This window comes from Pezoporus occidentalis, unplaced genomic scaffold (genome assembly GCF_034315485.1).
Source record: "Pezoporus occidentalis ecotype Australia unplaced genomic scaffold, CSIRO_AGI_Poc_V1 ctg4, whole genome shotgun sequence".
Classification (NCBI taxonomy): Eukaryota; Metazoa; Chordata; class Aves; order Psittaciformes; family Psittacidae; genus Pezoporus; species Pezoporus occidentalis.
In genome coordinates, this window is record NW_026915724.1 from 16,711,801 (window position 1) to 16,724,275 (window position 12,475).

Consider the following 12,475-nt stretch of genomic DNA (forward strand, 5'->3'; position numbering starts at 1 on the left):
GTTAGATGGTTGCCATCTGGCATTGATAGTGAGATGGCGTTGTCATCAGTTTCTAGATGCAGGAAAGGAATGAATCCTCATCTGTTTCCTGTGGATAAGCAAGAGGTTGATAATCTAGTAAAATCTTGTTACCTTAAAGAAAGCAGGCTTGGAATTTGTTTACATAATATGGGCCAGCTCTAACTTTTATGTTGGTGTAGTAAATTTCTTGAGAGAAGGCTGGAGATGTTAAGAAACTTACTGCTTTGCAAGAACACCTTAAGAAAGATATTTTTCAAGAGGTTTATCTGTCTTTTTCTGTGCTGTTACTGTAGTTAATTTTACTTTTAAAAGGAAAAGTAAACAAGCACCACATCTGGAAAGGAATAGGAGGATTATTTGATGTACAGTAATCTTTCAAGCATTATTTTCATATTTTTAAAGAAGTTTCAGGTTAAGGTGAATGTGTTGATTGTAGTAATCTGCGTTTAAAGCAAAACTGTACAGAGCATCTGTTGAAAAAAAAATAGTTACAAGTTGTCATGCCTAGAGATGAGGTAATATCATAGATAACTATTTCAGTTTATTATCTGGCTAGCATTTCTGTTTTGTCTTTTCTTTGTTACTCATAAATCTTTCAGCTTTTACCATAGTCATTCATCATGTTTCCTGTTTCCAGTTTTTACAAGTCGCTTTGTCTGTGAACACCTCACAGTACAGGTTCTGCTGGGCTAAGGAAATTCAGCTGGCTGAGGCCTTTGCAGAAAGGAAGAAATGGCGGGCAACCTCTTGAACCTAAAAAGGAAAAAAAAAAGCTGCTCACAACTGACCCTGTTGAAACTTTCTCATTTTCCTTGATCCTGGCTGTTGGTTTGGTAGTTTGTTTTGCAAATTTAATGACCCAGCTGTCAGCATTCAGTAACTGAATTGTATAGTTGCAGAGGAACCTAATTGCACTTTAGTAGAGAAAACATCACTGTTTATAATGTTGTCCTGTTCCTCCCCTGTAATTTTGCCTATTATTGTTTAGAATATCACCCAAGTCTCTTTCAGTAATAGCCTTTAAAAGACTTCTGTGTTTAGAATCAATTTAAAGGTAAAAAATCCCAACAAAACCTGTGGCAAAGGAGCAGGAATCTTTTCATTAAGTATTAGGCATGTGGGTTGACTGTATTAGTTTTAAATCATTCCTGCAATATTTTCTCCTTCCTTGACTCTTCAGATGCTCACATACTATGCAAATCATTTTACAATGGATACAAAAGAAACATTAAATATATTAAAATCTGCATTTTAATAAAGATGTCAATGTATAATACATATCCTGCAACTGAGAAAGAATGATAAAAAAGCAATAAAAAGTTAATATAGGCAGAGAAGTATTAAATAACTTTAAATGTTTTACACTCTGATAAAAATAAATGTGGTCTTGAAGCTGCTGGATATAGGTATAAAAAGTATCTCAGTCAGAGTTTAATATCTTTTAGCTATTTAGGAGTAGCAGATCTTGCTAGCTAGTAGCGTTGCTCATACACATTCTTCATCAGGGACTGTAATGATAGGACAAGGGGTAATGGGCTCAAACTTAAACAGCGGAAGTTTAGATTAGATATAGGGAAGAAGTTCTTTACTGTGAGGGCGGTGAGGCACTGGAATGGGTTGCCCAGGGAAGTTGTGAATGCTCCATCCCTGGCGGTGTTCAAGGCCAGGTTTGACAGAGCCTTGGGTGACATGGTCTAGGGTGAGGTGTCCCTGCCCATGGCAGGGGAATTGGAACTAGGTGATCTTAAGGTTCTTTCTAACCCAAACCACTCCATGGTTCTATGATTTGCTGTCCCCTTTGAACTGTAGGGATTAAGCTTGTGGGCTTGTTTCTTTCTCATTTCAGATGGAGTGGATGTTGAGGATGACCCCACTTGCTCATGGCCAGCATCATCGCCTTCTAGCAAGGACCAGACTTCCCCGAGCCATGGAGAAGGTTGTGATTTTGGTGAAGAGGAAGGAGGTCCAGGGTTGCCCTATCCATGCCAGTTTTGTGACAAATCGTTCAGCCGCCTCAGCTACTTAAAGCACCACGAGCAAAGTCACAGTGACAAGCTCCCTTTCAAATGCACGTATTGCAGTCGTCTCTTCAAACACAAACGGAGCAGGGACCGCCACATAAAGCTTCATACAGGAGACAAGAAATATCACTGCAGTGAGTGTGACGCAGCGTTCTCAAGGAGTGATCATCTTAAAATTCACTTAAAGACTCATACGTCCAACAAGCCATATAAGTGTGCCATTTGTAGGCGTGGATTCCTGTCATCTAGTTCGCTGCACGGTCACATGCAGGTTCACGAGAGGAATAAAGATGGCTCTCAGTCCGCTTCCCGGATGGAGGACTGGAAAATGAAAGACACTCAGAAATGCAGTCAGTGCGAAGAAGGCTTTGATTTTCCTGAAGACCTTCAGAAGCACATTGCAGAATGTCACCCTGAGTGTTCCCCTAATGAAGATCGATCTGCTCTTCAGTGTGTTTACTGTCATGAACTCTTTGTAGAGGAAACATCTCTGATGAATCACATGGAGCAGGCTCATAATGGTGAGAAGAAGAATTCATGCAGCATTTGCTCTGAGAACTTTCATACTGTGGAGGAGCTGTACAGCCACATGGACAGTCACCAGCAGCCAGAGTCGTGCAACCACAGCAACAGTCCATCTTTAGTAACTGTGGGCTACACCTCAGTCTCTAGCACCACTCCAGATTCGAATCTCTCAGTGGATAGTTCAACAATGGTGGAAACGGCTCCTCCTATACCAAAAGGTCGTGGAAGGAAGCGGGCAGCTCAGCAAGTGCCAGATATAACTGGCCCTTCTAGTAAACAGGCAAAAGTTACTTACAGCTGCATTTATTGCAACAAACAGTTATTTTCCAGCCTTGCAGTTCTGCAGATACATCTGAAAACTATGCATTTAGATAAACCTGAACAAGCCCATATCTGTCAGTATTGTTTGGAGGTATTGCCATCTCTCTACAATCTGAACGAACATCTTAAGCAAGTCCACGAAGCTCCGGACCCAGCACTGATTGTTTCTACCATGCCTGCCATGGTGTACCAGTGCAACTTCTGTTCCGAAGTGTTCAATGACCTAAACACCCTTCAGGAACACATCCGATGTTCACATGGATTTGCCAACCCTGCTGCTAAGGACAGTAATGCATTCTTTTGTCCCCATTGCTACATGGGGTTTCTTACAGATTCTTCTCTGGAAGAGCATATTAGACAAGTCCACTGTGATCTTAGCAGTTCCCGTTTTGGTTCCCCTGTGCTTGGAACCCCAAAAGATCCAGTGGTGGAAGTATATTCTTGTTCTTACTGTACTAATTCTCCAATATTTAATAGTGTTCTTAAACTAAACAAGCATATCAAGGAGAACCATAAGAACATTCCTTTGGCACTGAATTACATCCACAATGGAAAAAAATCCAGAGCCATGAGTCCTTTGTCTCCTGTAACCATTGAGCAGACCTCTTTAAAGATGATGCAGGCAGTTGGAGGTGCTCCCCCTCGTCCTGCAGGTGAATACATTTGTAACCAGTGTGGTGCTAAGTATACTTCCTTGGATGGTTTCCAGACTCATTTAAAAACACATCTTGATACTGTCCTGCCAAAACTGACCTGCCCTCAGTGCAACAAGGAATTTCCAAACCAGGAGTCTCTGCTGAAGCATGTTACCATCCATTTCATGATCACCTCAACCTACTACATCTGTGAAAGCTGTGACAAGCAGTTCACTTCGGTGGATGACTTGCAGAAACACCTACTGGACATGCATACATTTGTGTTCTTCCGCTGCACCTTGTGCCAAGAAGTTTTTGACTCCAAAGTCTCCATTCAGTTACACTTGGCTGTGAAGCACAGCAATGAAAAGAAAGTATACAGATGTACATCGTGCAACTGGGATTTCCGCAATGAGACTGACCTACAGCTTCACGTTAAACACAACCACCTGGAGAACCAAGGCAAAGTACACAAGTGCATCTTCTGTGGCGAGTCCTTTGGTACGGAGGTGGAGCTGCAGTGTCACATTACTACACACAGCAAGAAGTATAACTGCAAGTTCTGCAGCAAAGCTTTCCATGCTATCATCTTGCTGGAAAAGCACTTAAGGGAAAAGCATTGTGTTTTTGAGACAAAGACTCCAAACTGTGGAACGAATGGAGCATCTGAACAGGTTCAGAAAGAGGAAGTGGAGCTCCAGACCTTACTGACAAATAGCCAGGAGTCTCATAATAGCCACGATGGCAGTGAAGAAGATGTGGACACATCTGAGCCTATGTATGGCTGTGACATTTGTGGAGCAGCTTATACCATGGAGACTCTCCTGCAGAATCACCAGCTTCGAGACCACAACATTCGACCTGGAGAAAGTGCCATAGTGAAGAAAAAGGCTGAACTCATTAAAGGGAATTACAAGTGTAATGTGTGTTCTCGTACATTCTTCTCTGAAAATGGGCTCCGAGAACACATGCAGACACACTTGGGACCGGTGAAACATTATATGTGCCCAATCTGTGGCGAGAGGTTTCCTTCTCTTCTGACTCTTACTGAACATAAGGTCACGCATAGTAAGAGCCTGGACACTGGAAACTGCAGGATTTGCAAGATGCCCCTCCAAAGTGAGGAGGAATTTTTAGAGCATTGCCAAATGCACCCTGATTTGAGGAACTCCTTGACAGGGTTCCGGTGTGTGGTGTGCATGCAGACAGTGACTTCCACGCTGGAACTGAAAATCCACGGCACGTTCCACATGCAGAAAACTGGAAACGGTTCTGCTGTGCAGTCCACGGGGCGTGCACAGCATCTCCAGAAACTGTACAAGTGTGCTTCTTGCCTGAAGGAATTCCGCTCAAAACAGGATTTAGTGAAACTTGACATCAACGGTCTGCCATATGGTCTGTGTGCTAGCTGTGTTAATCTCAGTAAAAGTGGTAGTCCAAGTGTCAACATCCCTTCAAGCAGTAACAGACAAGGCATGGGCCAAAATGAGAACTTGAGTTCCATTGAGAACAAAGGCAAGGCAGGGGGATTGAAGACGCGATGTTCTAGTTGCAATGTTAAATTTGAATCAGAAAGTGAACTCCAAAACCATATTCAGTCAATCCACAGAGAGCTTGTTCCAGACAGCAACAGTACACAGCTGAAAACACCACAAGTATCTCCAATGCCCAGAATCAGCCCCTCCCAAACTGAAGAGGTAACCCTTTTTTCTTTGCTCTTGACACCCTCCATCCTTTTGGAAATAATTCCCTTTTTTTTCAAACTGTCTTGTCACTTGTCATGCAATGCTTAGGCTGAACCATGTTACATTTCCATCCATAGCCATTAGCTTGTAATTACTTTCTTCTTGATATGCCTTACATCTTGGATTGGATTGTGTGGAGTAGGACTAATTCCAGTCTCCCTAGGATATTGTCTTCTATATCACTGAGGAGAACTATCTTCATGCCAGCACAACTGAGATCTGGAATCTTACCCTAGCTCCCTTATGTGTTGGAATCCCCAGCTAAGAGTTGTGCTTCCGGCAGAGAGAATTAATGACAGAGAGAATAGAGTGAGCCAAAATGCTGGCAAACAGGGTAGATTTTAAAAAATATTTGTGAGCAACAAATTGAGGTGGTTTTTCTTAAATTGTGTTGCAGACATTCATTTTCCCCTCTTATAACTTATTTGATTAAGTAGAAGTGCAATGCTAGCCTAAGGTAAATTGGGAAATCAGTCCTTTGGATGCAATTCCTCATTGTGTTTTTCTTTCCATTCCCGATGAACAACATTTTGATGTCACTGAAGCACCTACCTAGTGCCTGATGGTTGAAATCCCATTCACACAGCATAACTTAAAAAGCAAATATCAAACTCTTAAAAGATCTCATCTGATTCCTTAGTCACCAGAGACCAAGTAATAACACCCATATATGGGAAGGTAGGGGGGTCATATACTGAGGGAAGGGAATCTGTTTTATCTTCATAAATATTATGCATAGAATGACTTAGAGTTTATATTTTATGTCTGGTATCTTGCATAATGACCCCTTATAGTTCAGGAAGGTTAAAAACACAGCACAAATGAATTGTAATTCTTTTGTTTCAAGAAAGCTTTTAGCCTGTAATGGTACAAACATGGTGCAACCCATTACTGTGCAAGTGTATGGATACCCTGTGGCTAGGGAGCTGTTGCTCTTCCATCACCTTCCTCACTCTCTGTTTGTGAGCCCATCTGTTGGGTAGGAAACCTCTCAGCATGTCATCCAACAGTGTTGTGCAAACTAGAGGGCAGGAAGGAGGGAAAGAGAGAGGAGGGAAGATACATAAAGATATGTGGGCCAAGAGATAAGTATTTGTGGAGTTAACAACAACATAGCTGAAGGATTGCTGGGAGAAGGCCACTGAGGTAGCACAGGGCCTGGAGTGCCACAAAGAGGGAAGAGGAGCTGGAAGGCAAGGGTGAAATACTAGGCAGAATGCATCTGCCAAGGAAGGGCCCTATGCTTTCAATACTTTGCACACTGTCTGGTGATGGGGGACACTGAGGGACTGGGATATGATACGGAGTTTATGGAAGGAGCAGGTTGTTGGACTGAGAATCACAGGTATAAAGAAAACCTCCTGTTAAAAGAAGAGGAAACAGGAATGGCTCCAGTTAGGTGTGGTTCAGACAATGGCCTGAACCTGGTGGTTCTGTAGTCCTACTGCTGAGTGGGAAGCACAGGATTACCGGTTGTGTGTTTTTGATAGATTCAGTCATCCTGGTTTCTGCCTCTAACATCTTGACCTGAGTGACTACATGAAATCTCTCTTCCCAGTGGTGTTGGAAGCCAATTTCTCCTACCTCAAGCACAGTCAGAATCATGTATGTTAAGACAGTTACCATGATAAGATGCTACCAACTTGTCTTTCTCTTGCTTGTAAACTAGACAAAAAGAGATTTGGGGGTCCTTTGTGGTAATGTAAGGTCAGTTACCTTCAATGTCATCAGTGAATCTTCTTGTGCATCAAGGTATAATCAGAGTTCTTGTGTCTTCTTCTGATTGGCATTATGTTCCTCTTTTTACTCCCTTCAATTTTTCTCTTAGAAATACATTTAAGATGATAAGGCCTTTTAAACTATAGCAAGACTTGTGAATAGCATTTGCCTGCTTTCAAATCACCTTTTGCCCTCCATTCAGAGTCTGTAAACTGATTTTTCAGTGTCTATGGTTCTGGGGTTCTGCTCTCCATAGAAGTAACATAGACATTCAGATTCTTTTCTCATGAGAAGCACAAAGCTATCAAGTTCCTGATAGAACATTAATCCTTCTGGAAACCATAAATGCGTGTTTGTAAAATCCTGAAAGATAATCTATTTTTCTAACAGATATTACTGGTTTCAAATTGTAGTGATGCAAGTATTATAGCAATGAGAATCAAAATTTAAAGTGGTAATACACAAATGTTTAATGCTATAGATTGGATGTCCAGGCTGAGGGAAATGAAAACATAAGCATATAACACAAACAAATAGGATTGCTAAAATTTGTTATTAGTCAGTGGCTTTGCTACTCTACTGGAAGGACATTTCTAGAACTGAGCGGGAGATTGAAGATGGCTACTTAAACATGTTATTTTGGGGAGATTTTCAACAAAAAATAATATTAAGGAGTGAAGGTTTCATTTGCATTATTGACAGTTACGTGGTTTAGATTTCAACCTTTATATAAAGAACATTTCATTCCTAAGGCAAGAAAAATGTGGATACTAGTTGTCAGACCATTAACAGTACTGAATACCTTTTGTTACTCAGTAAAAGATTACTATGCAAAAGTACTAGAACATGTCTTTTTAAGATAAAAGATAATACTGAAAAACATCACTTCTGGCTTCTTTGCCAAATATTCTCCTGATTGAACTAGAAAACTTCCCATTTTAGCCTGTACTCAATAGTGTGATAGAGTGCAATTACCTTAATATGGTATAGTGTCATCAGCTGAGCTCACCCTACTTGCTAAGGGAAAGATGTTGACCTGAATTGTCTTCACTACCTTTCAGTTGGGATAGGAAATCATGGGCAGTGCTCATCAGTCACAACTCAAGGAACAGGTCAGAACTCATTAAGCCCATCATACTGCTGAATTCAGTACCCTGAGCCATCAAACAGCCTTAAACAGGCAGATTGTATAGCTAGCCGTTGAAAGAGCTCTAAAATTGGTAAATCTACAGCTTACTCTTTAAGCTTAATAAGATGCCTAGTTCAGGTTGTAGATATCTTGTAAAGATCTTGAATCATAGCAAGCACACTCTTAGGCTAGGATAATAAATCTTCTTGGTGATAGCTAATGTTTAAAAGTGGAGAGCAGGTCTGATATGATAGTGAATTGGGAACTAGACATCAGTACTTTTTCTGTCACTCATTGGCTTTGACTCAGACAAATCTACTTGAACATCTCTGCTTCATTTTCCTTATTCCAAAAATAACATATATAGTTCCTGAAAAGTGTGTTGCCATGTTTAATTGAGATGCAATTTTTGTAAGACCTTGGAAGATGAAAATCAGTGTTCAAGAAACACCATGTGGCCTTGCTTCTCTTGGTCTTCCTTAATATGCTGGCATGCACTTAAATGGGAGAACTCATGACTTAGCAGAAGGTGTGCCCTCACTTCTTAAGCTTCAACACTTCTGTGCATACAGAATCATACCAGCATAACTGTACAATAGTAGTTATGTTGTGAATTGCTTAGCTGACAGGGGAGGAGGGAATGGACTCCAGCTTACACCAACAGTTTACTGGTAAAACCTATCTTATACTACTGTACATGTTATCTGTAAATGCAACTGCACTCATTTTGGGGTCCTTTTGGTAACATCCAGAGTAGGTGCTCAGCAAGCGCAATTGCTTCTGTAAGTAGCTTAAGTTCTGTATCAGTTTGTTCCATGAATGTGAAGCTCATGTGAGTACTGCATTACCTGTGGCAATGCAGACAGTGCTTTATTAATAATACAAGAATACTCTGGGTTTTCTGGTCCTGAGAAGAGAAGGAGCAGTGCGAGTACGCTGCCAAATTACTGCAGGAATAAAGATGCTTATTCAGGTGTTGCAGAAGACTTGCAGAAACTCACTGTAGCAGAGTATCAGAAGTGCTGGACAAAGGAGAGAACTAGCAACTGTCACACCAACTGAAGAACAGTATGAGCATGAAACTGGGGCTGCTCTTCTGTCCTGTTGTGGTTGTGCAGAGCTGTATGCCAGGATGGGCATGTCACATCAGGGGACACTTGGGTACATCACAGCACCCTTCTGGAAGGAGCCATGAAAGTGTAGGCTGACAATGACCTTGTGGAGGAGGGGTCACAAAATTCAGATTCTGCGTGGAGCTGGTGACTCCTTGAAACTCAACTTATCCGACCTCAGATAAATCCAGAAATGGTATCAGCCTGGGAGAAAGAATGGAGCTCAGGTAGGTGCACTATTTTATCATTAGATTTTTTAATCTTTATTCATGGGCCCTGAATCTACCTTTATTCTCTCATTATTCCTCCCCCCTTCTCAAAACACTGCCAGACTCACAGAGACAGAAAACAGGAACTGCTTTTTGAAGTAGCTGGTTTGTTTCGACAGCATGCACTGGCAGTCAGAGATGGAAAGAAGAGAGAAAAAACTGTGAGCAACCCAGAAATGTTCCCAGATGCATGCTTTTGGCAGGGCAGGCAATAGCATTTTAGCACTATAAATCACTGTGCTTTTAACTGAAAGAAAAAAAGGCACTGAAATCAATACTCATGCATTTAATTGAAATACATAAAGAAATTAAAATAATCCTCCTCATCAGCAATCCAAGCTGATCATTCTGACTACAGGATTTTTATGAATAAGCACATAAACTTGTAATGTAACTGTAAGAAGTAGTGCCTTGGGTTTCCTGTCAGTGAATCCAGGCCCAGAACAAGTGATTTTCATGCTGGATTTTGGATCTGGAGACAAAAAGAGGTAAAGAAGGTTTGTTGCTGGCACAAAGATCTGGCTTTGAAATAGTTTGTGGAACTAATCTGTGGCAAACATATTTTCTGCTTCTGGAGTTTCAGGATGAGCTCACTAAGAATTCCATTTTTGTTTTCTTGCATTGTTTTCACATTGCTTTCAGGAAAGAATTATTTAAGATGTGACCATATATATGTTCAGGAAGGGCTACCCTGTTCTTCTTGCCACAGTAGGCCACCTTCACATTACATTGTGCTCTAATTTCTGGTGGTACCACTGCCATGAAGTGGCTGACAAGATACAGACTTAAGCATTTCTCCTCTCTTTGTCTTTACATTTTCAGTAGTGAGCTATCAGACAGAGTTCTGTCTGAATTAACAAGGGTAGTGCCATTTATTATCCTGTTCCTGTAAATCCTACCAAGTTAAGCAGCAAACTTCCCACCTTCTCACACACTGTGAATTCAGTCTGTGAAAGGAAGCCCATGTGTTGATTGGGAGCTGCTGAACAGAAGCAAGAGGGGTAATTGTAGCGAGTTTTCTTAGTTTCCCGTCAACTGAGCATTAAAAGCTAATACCATTTGTCTGTCCTGTTATTTGACAGAGCCTTCAGATGGAGAATTTGGGGAGGCACCTTCTTCACACCTGTGGAAGAAGAAAGGATGATATGTTCTCCAAAGGTTTCAAGAGCACCAAACCAAGATTTCCATGAAACAATGCACTGGGGGGGAATGCCTGTTTGAAGAAGGGCAGAACTGGAGAGGGACACAGGAATGTGAAGAACTTAAGCATCTCTAGAGAGGCCAAATATAGATTCAACAAAGCTTTATCAGACAAAACATCTGGGATGCATACTCCCGACAGGTCAGCTGTGCAGCCCACTGTCCTCATGGGGCTTTCCCTGTACATGTATCTGCTGGCCAAGTGACCAGGGTAACATGCCACAGTTTCCCTTCTGCACAGTCCCAGTGGAAAGTCAGAATAGTATTTGTATGTATTTGTATGTATTTGTATTCTGACCTCAAAACTGGGTAGAAACAACAAGAAATTTCCCCTGTTTTTCTAGCCTGATTCTCTTTAGGAACAAGACATGGGAAATCATGGCATGTTTCTTTTCGTCTGCTGGTTTGCATACCTCTAGAGAATTCTCTCTCTTCCCCATCTTACTTTTGGCTTAGTCTTGACCAGTTTCAAGAAAAACTTCATAGATGAGCAGGAATCTCAAGGCCTGTAAAGTTTTTACAATGTTTAGAAAGAGAGATGACTCAGCAGGTGACAGAATCCAAACAGGAAAGGGGCCTTTTAGAAATCCAAACCAGGAAGATGGCTTTAATTGAAGTTCAGACCTGTTTTTTATGCAGAAGTCAATCAATCACAGGAAACAAAGCTTTAAGAAATCATGATCTGCTCTTTGTAGTGCTCTCAGACCAACTTCTTAAGTGACTGTAAATGTTTTTAGAAGTGTTTTTTACCACTGTTCAATAAACTTGTTATATGTAGTGTGTGTATTGTCTCATACAACAAACATAACACCCAAATTTGTTACTTTGTTGTCAGGGAGATGAAATGGGCTAACCCTTAGTTTAAAATACCCCCAGTACTGCTTGTTTCATGAAGTTGTACAAAATGAACATAAATTAATTACCTGATACGTAGCATCTTGTTAAGGAGCCCTCTTCTTTGACCTCCCATAGCTCTGTGATGGCTGGTAATAGATCTTAGGCCTGATTGTTCAAAACCCTAGGTACTTTTTTCTCCAACCAAACCTGTCTTTCATTTATTCAATTTCTTTCATTGTATTACAAATTATTGTATAAAATATGACCTGTAGTATTTTTTTTACAGTGTTTTCTGCTGAATATGATAGCAGAAATGTGTCTCCTGCTAACATCTGTCCTTGCAATGGGACATTTCAGAACAGGAGGCAGTGGGCACAAACTGACACACTGTGAGGGTGGTGAGGCACTGGAATGGGTTGCCCAGGGAAGTTGTGAATGCTGCATCCCTGGCGGTGTTCAAGGCCAGGTTGGACAGAGCCTTGGGTGACATGGTTTAGTGTGAGGTGTCCCTGCCCATGGCAAGGGGTTGGAACTAGATGATCTTAAGGTCCTTTCTAACCCAAACCATTCTATGATTCTATGATTCTGTGAGTTCCCTCTGAACATCAGGGAACACTTACTGTGAGATTGACTGAGCACTGGCACAGGTTACCCAGAGAGGTTGTGTATCCTTTGAGATACTCACAAGCCATCTTCATGTGGTGCAGCTCTAGGTGGCCTTACTGGAGCAGAGAGGCTATAGCAGAGGTCCCCCAGAAATCAGCCAAAGCCATTCTGTGGTTCCCTGGTTTCTGCCATCCTTTGGGCATCTCTGCCAAATAATATGTTGATGTTATCCTGTTCTTCCTTGGTGGTTAAACCTTTATTGTTAGTTTATGGCTTCATAAGTCAGGTAATGAAAGGATGGGTCCTCTCCTGATATTGAGCATCTCAGTACGGCC

At 41.4% G+C, this 12,475-nt stretch overlaps 1 protein-coding gene across 2 annotated transcripts in view; it reads left to right on the top strand.

Annotated features, from left to right (window-relative positions):
- Positions 1-12,475, top strand: part of ZNF521 (zinc finger protein 521) — a 233,693-nt gene that overhangs the window by 92,657 nt on the left and 128,561 nt on the right. For both annotated transcript variants that reach the window (XM_062632807.1, XM_062632808.1), the window contains one exon: positions 1,868-5,220. In XM_062632807.1, coding sequence (XP_062488791.1) covers positions 2,308-5,220 — 2,913 coding nt within the window. In that variant the 5' untranslated portion in view covers positions 1,868-2,307. The remainder of the gene's footprint in view (positions 1-1,867; positions 5,221-12,475) is intronic.